Raw genomic sequence first — 18,514 nt, 5'->3', positions numbered from 1 at the left:
GTCTTTAGGTGGGACTGTGTTTGCAAGGAGTCTCCTGATGACCACAGCCTCAGTCAGAGCTGGGAGGGATGCAGTGCTAGGATGCCAGATCATGCACATCTCTTCAGGGGAGCCTGGTTTTGGGCAAAGATGCTTTGGCTGACTCCATGTCCACAGAGCACATGTGGGAGGAGGTTTCCAGCTTGACTGCTGAAGTGAAGTGCTGCTGTAGCAGAATCTTCTGCTCGAGGGATGTGAGTAAATATTTCCTCTTATTCCCCATCAGGGGTGCTGGGAAGTTTCAGCATGAAGACAAAAAGAGGTGAACTGATTGTAGTAGCTGAGGAGAAGCTGTCCTCCCACTCTGCTCTGTTTTCCTCAGCAAAGCTCCATTTAGGCATGCAAAGTGCCACTTTCCTGCTGTCATGTTTCTGTTTGCTTCTGTTCTTGGAGGGGTTACTGCCAGCAGAACAAACCAACCCAAAATGCATTTGTATTCTTACCCAGGAGGGAGAGAACTGCACTTCTGATAACAGGGAGGACTAACTTGCAGAGTTTACACTGCTTTGCAGCTTTGCAGTATCTCCCTGGTGATTTTCCAGCTTGATAGGGGATGGTGCATCTGCCTGTGTGATTACACAGTGGGTTGGTTGATCTCTGTATGGGTATGGCTGCTTGGCCTCTCTAAGCTCACAAACCCCTGGCCACACAAAGTATCTGTTCACTGTGAGCTGCTTCTCTATATTCAAACCCCACTTTAAACATAATAATTAAGGTTTCATTGTGTATGTGGTGCAAAATGGCACTGTACTTGGTGAAAGATGCTTGTGGTTAAGGCATGGGATTAAAACTCAGGAGTTCAGTATCCAGAGAGTAACCCTTGTACTGGAGAAACTGAAGCTCTGTTCCCCTATCATGGAGGTGGGCAGGAAGGGTAAAAATGCTATGTGAAGGTGAAGTTCCCAGACACCACCTTGAAACACAGTGAAAACTGTAGGAAAAAATTAAAACTATTCCTAACCAAGTATGATACAAAAGGCTTTTTTTTTTTTTTTTTTACAGATCTTATTCTGTACTAAAGTTTGTCGATGAAAAAATGTCAAATGCAACTAAAACGACATTAATTAAAATTTGCATTTTAAACCATAATTATGTATTAGTTAGATGAGGAAGATCTAGTAATTTTTGAGACTGTATTCCAGTCTCAATGCTGTAAAAGCTTAGGATTAATTGACTGTGAGTAACTTGTGTTTTTATTAACAAGAATCTGTCTAGACTATCCACCGAAATTACAATAAATACCCTCAAACTGCATAAATCAGAAAAAAAAATTAAAACTTTTTCAGGGAGAACAGGATTATCTATGGTGGCATCTTTTTCTTTTACAAATAAAAAGAAACACAAACCCAAACAAAACCTCCAAATGTGTCCTTATATGCCTTGTGATTTATAATGTTGTTTGATCGGGCTATTGCAAAACTACTCTAATCAGGATTAAGCCTTGTACCCTGGAAACTAGAGGTGATAAGATTATCTGGTAATCAAAGGTGATTTAGAAGATCAAAGGCTTTTTTGAGGGAGTAAGATCCCTCATTTTTTTTTTCCTTCAAAAGGGGTTGCGGTTGCTTTGTTTTAACTTGTATATGACATTATTCTCTCTGTGTATGTTGATTAACACCTCAGGTAAAAATGTGGAATTTGTTGAAGCCATGGATGTTTAATTGCAGTAACACTCAATTAGTTCAGGGTCTCACCTCCCTTGTGGAAAAGTCACAGCAGCCCTTTTTACACAGACTGTGACGCCTACTGAATAAATAACATGCTGAATAATGATAATTTGTATTTCTTTTTTTAACTCTTTTGTCTAAACTGGGGAAAAAAGGTCTTGGCTATAGGTCCTCAGCCAAATTTGCTTCAGACTCACCCAGCTACAAAGTGTTTCTTTTGCTCCATGTAGATCTCTGAGCAAAACCACGGAATGAAAGGAGAAGCAGCTGGCTGGTATTTCAGTGGGTTTTTGGGCCCAGTTTAGGGTTTTTGATGCAATGCCATCACAGAGTTTCCTTACAGGAGAAGATGAAGCTGCGTTATGGAGGCTTGGGTAGGGTTGTTTCCTTCCTCTGGGGCCTCTGGGGGTGCTTCTGCTGTCAGTCTCTCTGCAGCCCCTGGCCCACCACGTAGAGCTCAGGGTGGGAAGCAGATCTGTTGGACTCCTTGGTGTCAGGAACGCCAGAGCTGTTCCAAGAGTCACCTGCTTTTCTAGGGCTCTTCTCCAAGCTGCAGAAGGAAAGATGCTTAAGAGGCTAATGAACCATGACTTTTTAAAACAGCACTGATTAGACCACGTTAACCCACAAAGCACAAATGCTGCACGACACCCTGGCACTCCCCATCTCCTCCTGAACACACGCTCTTCATGTGCACCATCCAGATTTTACTCTTGTCATGCCAAATGCAATGTACTCTTCCCCCCAGACCTCTCCTGGGAAGAAAACATTCTGTATGTTTGACAGGGGATCAGTGTGAGACCCGGTTTCCCTGTAGATAGGGGCAGATTTGAGTGAAAAGTCTTGTTTCAGACTGCTGAAGGGAAGGAAAGTTCTTATCTCTGATGTGCATCTGCTTGGCCTGGTTACAGTGATGTCTGAGCACGCCAGCATGACCGTGGGAGGGGAACTCTGGTATTATAAATCTGCTACTCTCGCTCTGGTGACAGGAGCTCTGAGACACAGGAAGTGAAAATGATGTTCTGGAGGTTGCTGTGGCACTCCCTAGGGGTGCAGGGACTCCATGTATCAAGACTGATCATAGCAGTGGATCTAGTCACTGTGCCTTCCTGCTGAAGTGTGTGAAGTGTGCCCTGTGTTGCTGCAGCTAATTCATGTGGTTTAAGCTCAACATGGGGAAATGGTTCAGAGCTATCTGGGAATCATTACTGTATTTTAAGTATATAAACTGTTAAACTGAATGAGCTTTCAACTACAGACAAGCTGTTATGTTGCTACTCTTAACTGCTATGACTTTAATGATTTCAACTGCTAACTGAAGAGATTTATGATACATGTCCAGTCATGATACTAATCCAGATTCAAATATTCCCCAGTTGCAGAAGGGCTCATTTGGGCTACTTGCTTTGAGCCTGATTCAGTCAACCCAATCCATTTTCAAGCTCTCATTGAACAGTATGTTAAAGACAATAGCATTTTATCTTCTCTCTCTGCTGAACCACTTGGGAGAGGAGCAGTCTCAATGAAACACTATTTTGTTAAGGGGCATACATAGAAACTGTGTTACAGATTAACAGAATTTCTATAAGCATAACACTTGTACATGTTGTGCCTTACTGAGATGCCAGTAATTGCTGATTGCTGTCAAATGACCAATTTAGAAACCAGCAAAGTTATCTCAGCTGCAGGCTGTCAAACAGGAACCAGTTGTACTGACTTGAGAACTAAAGTTCTTGTCAGGTACCCTGAAACTAAATGCAAAAGCTCCAGCTCCAGCCCTAGTTAGGGCTAATAATATTTTAAGTTCTGATATTCCTTACAACATGGGATGGGAAGAAGACCTGCTTGGAAAAAGAGTGGGTTTTGCCTTCTAGGAGAGCAATGAGTGTGCAGGAGACACACAAATCTGTGCACAACCCTGACATTTAATGCCCATCAATGCCAGCTTGCAAAATAAGATGGAAGTTGCCTCTCTTTCATGTGTGTTTCTGCTAAAAGGGGGTGTGTGGGAGAGGCAACTCAGCTGCCTCTTTTTGCCTGTACAAGTTCTGCCAGATTATCTTTGACAACCTACTTCTCAGCAAATGGATATTTTTATTTGGTATGGGAAAAGTGGGGAGATATATCTTTTTATCCCTGAGTGTGTGAGCATGGGAGAAACTGGATAACTCACTGGCCTTCAGAATGTTTTACCTATAAAAGATTGATAGTATCTCAAGTTTGACTCTGTGTCCTCTCCTTTCTATTAATGAAGCTACTAATAACAAAAAATAACACAGGAAAACACCACACAGATGAAAAAAGGGCATTATTATATTTGGAAAGAAGACGTAAGGCAAGGGAAGAAATGAAGGAAAGGAGACCGACAGCTGTGTGGTAATTGCTTGTCAATTTGAGACCAGATGCAAACATTGTTAGAATTAAGAGGTTTAGGTTTAGTTTTAGGTTTAGACATTTTGAGACTTTCCTCTGTCAGCTGGATGAATTACAAAGCAAAGAAATTCCTGGCTGTTTAATGAACTTGTGGGAGAAAGATGGATCAGAGTGTGGTGCTTTGTCTCTTAAGACACCTGCTAAATGAGCAGGGCTCAGCATCTGCACAGGGTGATGTGGTGCTCACAGCTGTGGCAACCACCCCAGTCCTGAGCAGGAGCAGAGCACCTGCAGTGATCTTAAGAGCTCTCAGAGCTTTTTCTTCGAGTTAATTCCTAAAATGGTCCTTCTCTGCCCATCAGTCCATTGACTGTGATATTCATTTTAGGCCATTCAGTGCAAGGTCCATAAAATTTACTCCAGGCAGCTTATTTTGGGTAAGAAAACACATAGTTCTGTATTGCATCTTAAATCAGTGTGTGTGGGGTAATTAATGGCCTAAATTTCCCTTTTTCTTATGTTGATATAAATTTGGTATAACTGACTAGTACTACTGTTGATGTTCATTGGGATAAATGATAAGCTGAATTTGACCCAGGATATATTTCATTCTTCCAAAATACATGTAGATCATAACACTGGGATATATGACTTTTTTCATGCAAGGGATGATTTTATTTACAGTGAGGTTCTTTTATATTACTCACTATACTCTGACAGACTATGATAGAATGACAATACACCCCACTGAAGTATAAATTAGCTAGCAATTTATAATGATTTTAAAACGCATCCATAAAACTGCTGTGGCTTTTGTCTTGCAAGGTTTTACATAAAACCTCTTTTGAAAACATTTATTTCTGCTGGCAGGCGCCAGAGTAGACAAAGCTGACTTCACACACAACAACAGAAACCCCAGCAACACTGTAGAGCAATTTTAGGAAATATTCAAATATCAGACTACAATGCAATATTAGAACTGGGAATGCAAAATGGTTTGTGTTTCCCAGTGTTTTTTACATGTTTTATTCAGCACATTCCTCTACTGCCAGCATGGAATACTCAGTCCTTACTCTGCCTTTGGGGTGGGAATGTCAGTGCCCATGACTGTCCCTGTGCTCACAGTGCCCTGACTGCTTGTGCACCTACAAATGCAATTTCATCCTGCTGGGGTTGATCTTACAATCCCTATCCCTCCTCAAGGGAATGAGTCATGTAAGTGTAGCTCTTCTGGGACAAGAGCGAAAAATACTGCTCATGTGTGGAAAGGTTACCAGAGAAGCTTAAAGCTTAATTGACTTACACATCCTAAGATGTTAAGAAACTAGAATAACAACACTGTACTTCCAGGCTGTTACACATCTTTGAGTATTCTCAAATACCCACTTCTATTTCCTGGCTGGTTTTATGATTGTTTTTTCTTAGGTGATAAACAAAATTTAAAGCTAAACTCATTTTTTAATAAGATGACACACTTTTTGCAAACATGGAACTGCTTGGTATGTGTTGATGTTTTGATTTCTTTCTGAGATCAATGAATTTCCAGTAGCTATGGGATGCTTTTCCACTTTGAAAACTGGGCTTGGGCTGTGGACCCACAGACTTGACATCATCACCTAGGTCTGAAATCGTGCACAAGAAGCTCAAAATTCCAGCCTTTAATTATGTCCACACAGATCCTTGCCTACATTATCTGTCTGTCATCCTTGCCATCTGACTTGAAACATTCTCCCACAGCTTTCAGATGAACAATTTATACTGGATTAGAAGCTGATAGAACAACACCCCTCCTCTTGGCTCAAGCCTCTCTTCTCATAAATATTTATGTTTTTAATCTGAGGGCTACTTTAGAGCTTTTAAGAATTGAATGTGGATGCCCTTAACCCCACACAAATAAGGGGAGTTCTATGCCATGCAACCAATACTGAATTTTCCCCGGGGTGCCTGTTGCAGGTTATGTGTAAGGGTAAGGCTTGAGCACGCCATGGGAAGTTAACTTTTCCCTTCATTCAGACTGGTAGTCTACCAAAATCTGAGACCAGAAAATAGAAGAGATAATTTCAGTTGGAAGGGACTGACAATGATCATCCAGTCCAGCTATCTTTGCCCAGCCTTCTTTTCTGCACATGAACAGGACGCCTTTCTGGGAAAACTCTTAACAACATTAAATTGCCATCAGATGTTTAGAAAGCCAACATGGTGCTACAGGCCTGCTTTTCTGACACGAAGCTCCTTACCTTGCTTGGTTAAGTGCAGGTTCACTGCCAGCTGTTAGAGGAGCTGGAAGATGAGGCTGGACCCCTGGCCGGCGGTCAGAGGAACTTCTCCTCACAAAGGGCTGAGGATTGGTGGTGCTCAGGGACAGCTTCCTGGCCCTGTCCCCGGGCTGCCGGAACAGCAGACTGCTCTTTTGAGAATGTGATGTAGCTTCAGGCTGGCTGGTCACCTCAGCAGGGCTTTTGCTGGCTGGTACCACTGGAGGTCTGGCTTCGAATAAGGAAGAGGTGGCAGGGCAAAATATGGAACGGACATTGCTGCCCCTCTTGGAAGAGGAGAGCTGGTGATCGTCCCCGGCATCATGCCCAGCTCTTGGCCCCTTGTGGGAGCGAGATGGGGAGGCTGGTGGGGAGGGGGTGGTGGGGAAAGGAGCAGGGGAGCCCGCCATCCGCTGGGCTGCCGGGGAGCTTTGCTTGTGCCCCACAGGAGGGCTGAGTGGTTTTCGCTGCGCTGGCGGAGAGGGCATCTTCTTCTGCAAAGGTGGGCTGGGCATCCTGGGGCTAGAGGGGGGACTGGGTTTCCTCTGCATGGTGGGGGAGCTCGGTAGGGGGTTGCTAAAAGCCTGCAGAGAATGTCTGTGATGCGCTGGGGGGCTGAAAAGCCGTTTCTCAGTCGGTGAAGAAGGAGCAGTTCTCACTGGGGAGAACCTCCTGGCGAACAGTGAGCCTTTCTCATTGCTCCGGGGCGGATCGGGAGAGCCAAGCTTCTGGCACAGCACTGAAGGCCCAGGTGGGTTGGGCCCCTTGCTCTCTGAGCTGCTGCTGTGTGGGTTTGAGACCCCACTGGGATTTTGAAGAGGAATAATTTTATGGGTTTGCTTGTATAAATCTGCAGCCTCTTTCCTCTGAGTTGCTAATATCTCCTCCTGGCTAGGGATGCGCACGTTGGTAGGGTTCAGCTCCAGAGAGAACCTGTGCAGTTTCTCCTCCCCTGACCTGGCATTCCTTAGACCTTTATTAGTCACCACACTGGGGCCGCTGATATTTTTACTTGGCAATAAGTCAATGGACTGAAGGGAGGCTTTCATTTTTGGGGAAACTTGTGATCTCTTAGCAGCATGCAATTCTGGTTTGGTCTTTTTGGCATCTTCTGAAGAGTTTCCTTCTATTCTTGCAGTTTCTTCAGGCTCAGATAAATTTTCAGAAGAAGTGTCCATTAACATTTCAGGTGGTGGTGGTGGCAGGTTCTCAGTGTCTTCATCCATCTCTTCCTTTGTGTCCTTCTTGCTTAATTCTGCAGGTGGTGCAGGAAGAAAGGCATTTGGAAAGCTAGAAGAAACATCATTGGTGTTGGTGTCTTCTACTGGTGAAATGCGATGCTTAAGATTTAAAGGTGCCAGGCCTCTCTGAAACGGAGTGGTGGGTGGGATGACTGGAAGTCCAAATTTTCTGATGCACTTTATTGGTCCTAAGGATCTTAGAGGTGTGGCTTTTGCAAGATCATCAGTAGGACTGAAGGTTTCAATCAGTTTTTTGACAGACTGCCGGGGGGTACAGCTGCTGCCACTCAACATTTGTGCTCCAGGAGGCTCATTTTCTTTGCCTCCTGATGTCTCCTGGGTAGGCACAGGAGCTCTTACAGGCTTCCTGACTCTCTTTTCATTCACTGGACGGACAGGCTTTTGATCAGATGTGAACAAAGGGACTTTATCCTGGTTAGGCAGGATGCTGAAATTTTTTGAGAGGCCGGCCTTCAGCTTGCGGGAGGACCTTGATGTAATTTGCTCATCCTGCAAATAAGGTGCTGCTCTTGATTTCCAGAGCTCCAGGTTGTTAGCTATATCCTTTCCATACAACATTTCTAGCCTTTTGCTGAGCTCCTTTTGAGTCCTCTGAAGCTCTAGGAGAGTTGGGTCCTCTGCCTGGCTTCTGAGGGACTCCTCTGACCTGGACCGTCGTTGTTTCCCAAACCTTCTGTGTCTGCCTGTTGCTGTACTGGGCCTCTTTGCAAGGACTGCTCTTCCACTCTCATCCTCTATCCATTCTTTACGCCTGGATTTAGCTGGGACGAACTTGATTTTTTCACTGATGGCATCTTTCATCTTCAAAATGATTTCCTCTGTATCTGCATTCTCTGTCCTTTTGATGGACTGCCTTTGCATGTTATCAGTGAGTGCAGGTGAAGAGAGGGACCTCGGCAGAGCATCCTTCCCCATTTCTGATAAACTTGTGCTGTCGTCATCCTCCTCCAGCGTGCTCTCTTCTTCTTCTTCATCATCATCATCATCATCGTCATCCTCCTCCTCATCAGAAGGAAAATCTGCTGATTCACAGATTTTGAAATGTTCACCTTCCTGAGTAGAATCAGACTGCAAGGAACGGCTTTTGCTCAAGCTTGCGTACTGGGGCTTGGTAGAAGCGCCTTCTGCTACTCCACTTTGACAAGAAGTAGCTTCCCTACTTTGCATGGATGAATGAAACACGTCCCTAAAATGCCTTTCAGGAGCACAGCCATGGGATGCAGCTGTGCCCACTGATGCTGTCCCACCATTCACATGCTCTGCTGTTCTGGCATGCTTTCGGGATGGATGTCCATGTGCACAGGAGTCACTTGGCTGTCCTCCGTGCTGGCTGAGAGCACTGAACTCTTTGAGAGATTCATTGTCCACACCAATGCCACTGTCCTCAGAACAGAGAGTCCTGTCATCACCGTGGGACTGAGAGGGTCCCACAGTTGAGGCTTCAAGCAGCTTTACTGTCCGTAGCAGGTGCTCATCAAAGCTTTGCTTTGCTTTCAGTTTGCCTTCCAAGTTGCTTGCAGCAGACTGCAGGTAGCTGCATGTCTCCTGCAGGGCGTTGGATGTGAGGGAGGCCAGCATCCCACTCACCAAATGCATTTTGTTGACCGTGTACTGCAGTAGCTGTTGCAGAAGATCAGGGTGCTCCTTCAAATCATCCTTTTCTGCTGGCCATGCTAGATTCCCACCTATGTCTTTGAGAAGATTTTCCCCATCATTGGCAATTTCTTCCAAGAGCTGGTTGATTTCATCAAAGCGAAGCACAAGGAAGCTGATCATCTGCTGCAGGAAGAGCTGAGTTTGGGTCGCCTGGTTGGCCATGTGCAGAATAGCCTCATACTTGGAGAGGTTGGGATGTAAGTAGGCATACGCACTCTGGTGAGCCTTGACGAGCAGTTCTGGGAAGTCCACCTTCTTCTCTGTCTCGCATGGGGCCACAATGGACTTCTCTTTACCTTTGTTGGGTTGACCTTGCTTTGCCAGCTTATGGGTTTTTTTCTTCTTTCCTTTCTTTGGGATTTGCTTTGAGTTGTTTTCATTCTTGTCATCCCAGACGAAAGCTGATGCTTCTGATTCGCAGGAGGTTTGCTTTCTGATCTCTATGGACTCAGTGATGTGCTTTTGAGACTCAATCAGTTCAGACATAGCGACTTCAGCACCTGTGGCTGTCCTCTCGATTTTCTTGTCTTCCCTGGGAATCTGGGAATCTGAATGAGCCTTGGATGATAACTGCAAATTATCATTTTTGTCCAGATCTGACAGTCTATCCTCATCCTCTTCCTCCAGGTAGTCCTTCCTCTGAATCCCATATTCATCAATATTGTAGCAAGATGAACCTTTAACCAGCAGAGGGATTCCTTTATCTCTTGAATCAATCGGCAAAACACTTTTGGATTTATTCAAAGCCTTAAGACCACTTCTTGCAGCAGTCTCACTGTGAGAAGGTGTGCAGCCCATCTTTTCTTTGTCTTTATTTTTGATCAAAAATCCAAAAGAACTAGGGAAAACACAAGTAAAAATCAAACTCACTGTGTCATCCTGAGCTGCAGACTGGCCTGTTTCTCAGCAGTTTTCCATCATGATCCCAGTTTTGTTGTCAGTTTTCTTTGTTGTTTGCCTTAAAATCCCATGTGCTTATTGCATAGGATCTGCTCTTGAAGTTGTGCCCTCTTCCATTGTACGTTCTCACTTGAGTTTTCTCCCTTGATTCAAAAAAAGGAGTGAGAGCTTGGCTGGATTTAGAGCTAATGGATTAAGAGCACTTGCGTACCTCACTTCTGCCTTGACAGATGTCCTCTGCAAATAAGATTTTAAGCTCATTAGGGTAAGCAGGCTCCAGCCAGTCAGCACCAGTGTTGTATTTATAAAGGCAGTTATTTTTTTACTGCATATTGAGGGGGCAGAAACACTTGGTACCCGTCCCTGCATTTTTCCCTTGTTGCAAAAACATAACACGCAATTGAATGCAGAGATCCAAAGGAAGGGGCTGTATTTTGAAGCCTCTTTGAAGGGAAGATCATGGCACCTAAGCATCATTAGAAATTCCTTAACTAAGAGAAAGGTGACCTTGACCATGGATGTAACCCCTGGAGAGTAAAAGACAGGAAATCAAATGAGTCAGAAATGCCTGTTAAGATTTCTGCCTCGAGAGTCTTCAAAATTTTCCCCTACTTGCAAGTGAAACAACCTGTCCTTCTAAGACTTCCAAACAACATTTTGGGATTTTTATCCTTCCTCTCAGATGATATTCTTGAAAATTATTTTTTTCTCTTCTAGATAGTTTTCCAGCCTGAAAATTCTAACTGCGTAACAACAGCATTTGAATTAAATAATTCAGTAAAATAAGTTTTGCATATCTTGTTAAGACAGCATCTGAATCTAGTAGATCTGTTTATTTTCAAATTAAAATTAAAAATTAAATTTAATTTTTTTCCTTTGTCTGAGTGGCTTGGAATAAAATTTGAACTCACAAAAGTGACTTGCTTACCTTTACTTCTTTTTCATTTGCCAGAGCTTAGTTCTCTTAAATGCAAGGCTTAATGGGCTAAAACTCTAAGAAGGAAAAAAACTAATAAATTAAAAAAATATAGACCTATATCTGAAAATGGGAAGGGAAGGGAAGGGAAGGGAAGGGAAGGGAAGGGAAGGGAAGGGAAGGGAAGGGAAATGAAATAAAAACCTTTTGTTTGAATCACTTCCAAGGTCAGGATGGTATAATGCTACTCTGAAAGAGAAACTAGGGAAGCCAAAGTAGGAATTGGATGAGGCAGAAGATACTTGTATTTTCCAAGTATTTATTTGTGAAGGGTGGCATGTGGATGAGGGTCATAACCACAACTACCCCCAACTTCCCTCTTCACTACTCAGACTGGCCTAAATGGATTTGTTTTTTAATTTCCAGACAAATCTTTTTTTACTGAAGGTGGCCCTTCCTCAGTGTTTGCAGGGGTTACAGACAAGAGTGGCCAACTCAAACGCTGACCAGAAGTCTACAGCTTCTCCCTGGCAATTTCCACCCAATTCCCAAAGAGCTTTACATGCTGCCAAGTCTATGAAACATTCTCAGACTTTAAGTAACTGCTTACATGATTGGTTCCTCGGGGCTGGACTACAATCTGCGTGGGAAGTTGTTATTCTCTGTAGCCCTATTGTTCAAATCTTTTTATCTTTTCAGCAGAGGCAGCAAAATTACCTGGTTTTACAGGGAAGATGGCACTACAGTGATTCCCAGGAAGACTTTTAAATCTCTATGTGCTTTCTCCAAAGTAATTTTTCAGGAACACAAACATTGCACTTAATATACATGATGACACAGCCATTTCCCACAAGGCTTTTCTGGGAAGCATCAGGTAATAACCTCCTGACTCTGCTTCTGGCCACTCATTTAGCTCAGGCTCTGGCTGCTTCTGTGTCTCACCACAATGTGTTTTCTACAGAACCATCCCAACACTTTCTGCATTCCCCTTTGAGCATGTATCTAATGTGTTCAAAGTGGAGCAGATTTAGGCAGCTGCTTCATCCTGGTCAATCTAATGGTCAGGGTGCTGTAGCCCTCCACAGTTAGTCTAGGAAAATGCAAGAGAACAAGCAAATAGCTCTGATGCCCCTCTTCTGCTTACAGTGTGACCTGAGAGACATCTCTGTGTAGCTGCTTAATATTTGTGCTATGAAATCTCTGGGTCGTTTTTTCAAAAAGCATCTCCACCAGCTTCATTGTTCACACTGGGAATTTTGACAATTAACTCTTGGTGAGTTGGTGGTGGTATCTAGGAACTTCTTTTTCTTCCCTTTGCCTTTGATCAGTCATGTTGCTTCTGTTTAAATTTCCGTTCTATTATTTTCACACCATGCATTAACATCTTACAGGAAATAAATATATGGTTAAAAAATGCAAAATCCTGGATTATTATTATGAATTATGCAGTCGTTTATTATTTTAAATATGAATAGTAAATCAATACACATTTTATTATTTATTTATTACTAAATCAAGATCCAGGCTCATAGAGAATGTGTTTTACCAAGGAATCTGTTTCATCCTAGCTTTCACTGCTGTCTGCATGTATATACAGTATGACTATTTAATGTTGCACCAGATTTATTAGCTTCTGTGTGGTCTTTGATGTGCCTGTTTCCAAACACTCATGCAGCTGCATTTTTCTTACCAATAGTCTTATTACCAAGTAGGTATATATTCCTTTGTACTTCTGAGGTGCTTCAGAAAAATCCCAATGCTTTACCTCACGAAAAATTATAAGGAAAATACTTTATTTTATGATCATACAACAAAAGAGAGGATAAAATAGGTAATGCACATAAATGACTATGCCAAGTCTTAAAAATCTAAGGTTTGTATTTGTGGAAAAGAGCTCACTGAGGAATTATGGAGAACTTGAGTGATAACAACAATTTTAAAGAGCTATTTTACTCTCAAAGAAATACCCTTTTTCTTCTTTTGTGTGAGCAAATTGAACATAACCAGGGAGCTGTTCATATTGTTGGCCTAGACAGCACTAAGTAAATAAGAAATAGTCTCTTTTTATTTCAGCTTCTCCTGCAGAGCTGACACTAGGTTGGGATATAGAATAGGTTCTCTCCTCTCTGTGACCACTAGGAGATACATAGGAAGGTTCATTTTGTTTCCCCTGTGGAAACCTGTTGACAATGGTAAAGAGTAGGAGTATCGTGGTTTGAAGGAAATGTAATTGCAAAGAATTGAACAGAACTAGTGAGCCTATACAGAGCCTTTACTAGTGGTGAGGATGCAAGTGAAAGACAAAATTCATCTTGACTCTGGGCCAGTGATAAACTTTTCAGAATTGGCTGTCTATTTTTTTTTTTTTTTCATTCTAACTTCTAAGTAAAGTGGTTCAGTCTGATTGCATGAAACAACAGATGTGACCCAAATGCTTTCGAAAACCTGTTTTGCAAAAACATCTGGAGTTTTTTAAACAGCAGAAGGACAAGTAAAAAAAAAATGCTGTTGAAAATAGCTAGGAAACTGGTTTCCCTCTCCAGCAAAAATAATTTATAAAGGAAATAATTAAAGAAGAAATATAAGTAGAAATCTAAAGAGAGTAATTCTGGGGGGTTTGCCTGCACAGAGTTGTTGGTACACCCAGGTGACCCAAATGGGTCAAGAAGAATTGTATGATTACTGTCAGCAATAGTTTTGTGAGATATATTTACATTTGTCTGTTATTTTTGGAAAATGTGTTCTGGTCAGTTAGTCACAGTTTCTCTTTGCAAGGCACTCCATTGATATTTTAGGGGCTTGCTATCTGTCCCAACCAATACATTTACTGCTGGTTTCAGGGGGTAAGACAGTGACTGCCAAGAGTTAGGACAAAGAACTGTTTGAAACAGTATGAAGTTTTAAGCACAGATTTGCAGAGTTATGCAAATCCAGAAAATTAAAAGGACAGGGTTCCACTGGCCTTGGCAACAGTTACATTAGTTGGCATGAGTGAAAGCAGGTTTGTGGTTGTGGAGCAATTTCAAGGCAAGCAAGTTCCTTTCAGGTGAGGGACTGGCAATTTAACTGGCTGGCAAGGGCTGCAGCACTTTCTAATGGAAGGTAGTAGTATTGATTTTGGATCTACAAGTGAGGTCCAGGAATTTGTATTCCTGAAAAATATCCCAAGATGCTACAGAAAAGAGTGCAGCTATTTAGCCTTATGCCTTTTCCAGTTCCCAATGGGTTCTCTTATCTAAAGTATCTCAGGCTTTCCCTGAAAACTGAGGTAAACACAGGATTCCTCCTGGCTTTCTCTGAGAGCAGCTCCAACCCACAGTGTGCGTGCACACTCTCAGTCAGAACCTCCCTGCTGCCCTAAGCTTTGCTCCAGAGTGGCTCCCCTGGAGCTGCAATGCCTTCCTAAGCCATTTTAATGATTGCTGTCCTCTGATACATAAACCTGTGGAGATGAACTGGTTAGTAATGCTCTATTTCTGCCCAAAGAAGAAACAGGAAATGGAATAATACTTCAGTTGGAACAGGCTTGTTGCTCACAGCATTGTTTCCTTGTTTTCCTCCTGGGGTGGTCAGAGAGGGTGCACCCCATTGTTTTGAGCTGTCCAGGTGTTCAGCAGCCTTGCTGCCCATGGCAGCCCCAAATGAGTCACACAGGATAGGCTGAACAGGCTTTTGATTTTCATTCACATCCTGGCTTGTAGGAGTGTCGGAAAAAGACAATGTGCTAATGTGGTTTAAATATATATTCTTCTAAAATTTCCATTGCAGGGCCCAGAGGTGGAAGTCCAGACAGGCAGGGGTTTTGTCAGGCAATGACACCCAGTCTCCTCTGCAGCTCCAGCACGCAGGACTCACTTTGAGATAAGATGTTTGGGGTTCTGCCATTGCTGGCCTGATCAGAAGGATGTTCTAGAACCTGAGATGCTTTTTAGGTCCTTGCTTTCATTTTCTAGCATAAAAAATAATCACACACAGTTCTGTCCTCACATTCAACACCACCTTTGAATTCACACCCCATTTTCTGTGGTTTATGGCAGATGGCAACTACATCCCTCTGTCTCAGCTTTCATTCTGCTGCATCAAACAAGCTGTGCTCTGGTAACCTCCCAAAATAGACTGTTCTTTTCCTTGGCTGTGCTGACAAACCCTCTCTAGACACACTGGATTAGCTGCTGCTGGCTGAAGAAGGGTGCTCACACTGATATGGGATTGCTCAAGGAGATGGCCAGACCTGCTGGCACAAACACTTCCCTTCCCTGCCATAACTCTCCAGTTCCACATCCTAAGATAACGGTTTGATTTTTGTGCCATTCCTTCATGTTGGTAATGATGCTCCTTGTCTTGCACTGTTTGATTCCTCAGTCACTTCCATACAATGATCCCATATCTCAGTCTTGCATCAGTCCATTCCTTTCTAGCAGCAGTTCTTTCCTTTTTGCTTTTTTATCTCGTCACTTTGCTGGATTCCCCCTCCCCCCCCCCCAAAAAAAAAAATTAAAGGAAAATATGAACCAAAGATTAGTTCCAAGGGTAATATCCCAAGATGTCATCAGTAACCTCCCTCAGCTCAGTACTTTGCATTTAACACTATTTAACACTACTAACACAATAGTTTCTCCCTGTGCTTGTGCTTTACCTCTGTTGAAGTTCTCCTAAATTCCAGTCTTCTCCAGAACTGATAATAATTTCAGTCCCAGGCTTTTCGCTAAAGTCTGTTATTCAGTATCAGCAATAAAACATTTCCTTTGCCCAGAGCACCAAGCATCTCAAAAAAGGCAAACACTGACTGCCAATACAAAGCTGCTCATATTTGATGCTTGTCTTTAGAAGAAGAGTTTGAACCCAAGTAGCCTGGAGGTGGAAGTAGCAGGCCTGCATTTTCCTGGAACACATTTTTTCCTTTGCCTTTTCCGAGGTATAGAATATTCTACAAAGTGGAAGAATTTCTTTGGTTTTTTGTAGCCATCTGGTTTACTCTCACAACTGCAATTCAATGCTTTCCTTCTTTCAGTTTTGGAGTCTTTGGGAGCCGAAAGAATTTGCAACTCTTGACTTTTCCAGGAGTTCACTTGAGGAAATTTCCACTTGCCACTCCTATTGTTTGTCCTGCCCCATCCCTTTGAATATCACGACTGGAAACACAACACCACAAACCTGACTGTAAACACCAGTCGGGTTTATTTAAATGACCCACGTAGAGCCAAAAATACAGCAGGACTTGGCTGAGGTTTTATCCAGGTCAAATTCCCTTCGTGCAGCCTGGGCTCAAGTACGAAGCTGTGTTTACCACCAGAGAGTGCCAATCTTAGATTTTACAGCACGGGACGAGCATCCCTTGAATATCCCTATTGGGAGCTGCTCCTGTCGTTCCTCCACGGGGCTACTGAGGCAGCCGGGGAGTCCCGACGCCTGAGACTAGTGCTGGAACGTCAGTGGTGCGGTGACCTCCGTCCTGTGCCACCCGCTTCCCCGCCTGGCCGCATCCCGCATCCCGCAGGTGCGCGCTCCCGCTCCCGCCGCGCGTTCCCGCTCCCGCCCGGCCGCCGCGGGGGGCGTGGTCTGCAGGGCGGGGCGCGGCGCGGCGGGCAGTGCTGGTCGCCCATTGGCCGGGGAGGAGGAAAGGGGCGGGGTTTGGCGGCGGTGGGCGGGGCCCGGGCTCGCTGGGCTCCCTGGGCTGCGGGCGGGCGGCGGGAGGCCCGCGGTGCGCTGGGCCGAGAGCAGGTAGGGCTGGGCCGGGCTGGCGCTGCCCGCCGCCTTCCCGGGCTTCTCCGGGTGCTTTCCCGGCGCTTCCCACCCTCCCTCGGCGCCTGGCGGGGGGCGGGGTGGCTGTGCAGGGGCTGCAGCAACGAGCGGGCCGCGGCCGGCCTGGACCCCCCGCCCGGCTGGGCGCAGGGCCCGGGGGGCGGGCGAGGCCCGGGGCGGTGTCACCGCCTGTCCCCGAGGCCGCCCGGAGCCCCCCGGCAGCGAAGGGTCCGCTCCGGTACCGGCCCTGAGAGCGGGGTCCGCTCCTGGGCTGGGGAGGAGGGCAGGGAGCTCGGGGGGAGCGGGGACAGCCTGAGGGGAGTGCGGGGCCTGAGCGCCCCGGGGCTCCAGCCTCCCAAAGCCCCAGTCCCGGGGAGGCCACAGAGGTGCAGCATCTCTCCTCTGGGGAGACACTGCGGGAGCCGGGCCTGTGCAGTCCAGAGGAGACAGACGGAATCTCATTAATGCGTATGAATATCTCAAAGTGCCAAGGGGATGGTGCCAGACTTTCTCAGTGGTGCCCAGTTTTAGGACAAGGAGCACTGGCACAAAACTAAAACACAAGGAATTCTCCCTCAGGACGAGGAAGAATTTTACACTGAGGGTGGCAGAGCACTGGCACAGCTGCCCAGGGAGGCTTTGGAGTGTCCCTCCCTGGTGACATTCAGACCCCACCTGAACATGCTCTGTGTCACCTGCCCCAGGTGACCCTGCCTTGGCAGAGGGGTTGGACTGAATGATTTCCAGAGATCTCTTCCAGCCCTGACAATTCAGTGAATCTGTGATTGTGTGAAAACGTTGCTGTGTTGCAGGAGGGTCCTGCACACCACCCAAGTCTTGAGTTTACCTACTTGTGTGTACCATCTCTACCATTTGTGCTGTAGATGTTCTGAAGTGGGCAGGGAGTGTGTGTGCAAGAAACTTGCTCTCTGAACCTCATTTTTGGTGGGCACATCTAAGTACGTGATAAGGAGTCCATTACACATAGTTGTCAAAAATAGCATCACATTTGTGACAGGTTCAGCTATCAAAGCCCAGCACAGCTGTATGTTGTCGCTTGAAGTGCTTTGGTGTTGGCAAGTTCTTGCAGCACTGGCAGGAAAGCTTTGTGCCTTAACACAAGTGACAAACTAGAGTATATGAAAAAGTTGGATTCTCTATTAGGGAACTTTTTTTACATATATCTGCAGAGCTAGCATGCATTCCTGGGTAATGTGTGGATATCAGGATACCTGTAGTTGCTGTTCAGTTTTGTAAATGAAAGGACATGTGCATCTGATGACTCTTCGAATTTTTTTCCCCTGATATTTCTGTTTTTTCATTTTCAGATATAATTCAGTTGGAAGAACATATGGCTGGCAAATAGTAAGTATGATACTCTGCTCTGCTAAACTGTGCTCAGTGCTAGTTTGACAATGCTGTGACCAGAAAAAAAATCTGTCCTTTCTTTCGTGTAATTTCTCTAACAGTTTCTGCTCTAAACTCTTTTACTAATACAGGAAAGTCACTGCTCTTTTGGAAGGCCTCCCATTCCATTGCACCAGGACTTTCCAGCTGAACCGTGGTGGAAAGTATGTCTTGGGTGTTGTTAATGCCTCAGGCAGTTTTGGTTTTGCTTACAATTGAAGTCATAATGAGGATGGTGTGGAGATGCCTTTTCACTTCCTTTGAAATAGTTTCCAGCCTTTTCCTTTCCCTTTTCCT

General features: G+C 44.6%; 2 protein-coding genes across 6 annotated transcripts in view; one reads left to right on the top strand and one right to left on the bottom strand.

The window, feature by feature from the left end:
• Nucleotides 1-2,126: 2,126 nt before the first annotated feature.
• PCARE (photoreceptor cilium actin regulator) lies at nt 2,127-10,050 on the bottom strand (the record flags this gene model as incomplete). Its single annotated transcript, XM_083858135.1, has 2 exons — nt 2,127-2,256; nt 6,317-10,050. The coding sequence occupies 2 exons, from the start codon at nt 10,048-10,050 to the stop codon at nt 2,127-2,129; spliced, it is 3,864 nt and encodes a 1,287-aa protein (XP_083714261.1).
• A 6,670-nt stretch (nt 10,051-16,720) lies between these two features.
• Nucleotides 16,721-18,514, top strand: part of CLIP4 (CAP-Gly domain containing linker protein family member 4) — a 30,087-nt gene continuing 28,293 nt past the window's right edge. For 3 of the 5 annotated variants that reach the window (XM_083858397.1, XM_083858400.1, XM_083858399.1), the window contains exons 1-3: nt 16,721-16,789; nt 18,139-18,175; nt 18,310-18,381. The gene's annotated coding sequence lies outside the window, so the exon portion shown is untranslated. The remainder of the gene's footprint in view (nt 16,790-18,138; nt 18,176-18,309; nt 18,382-18,514) is intronic. The other 2 variants (XM_083858398.1, XM_083858401.1) reach the window with 1 other exon arrangement.

Source organism: Zosterops lateralis (genome assembly GCF_965231275.1).
Source record: "Zosterops lateralis genome assembly, chromosome: 3".
Taxonomy (NCBI): domain Eukaryota; kingdom Metazoa; phylum Chordata; class Aves; order Passeriformes; family Zosteropidae; genus Zosterops; species Zosterops lateralis.
This window is presented reverse-complemented; position numbering and strand designations above follow the sequence as displayed.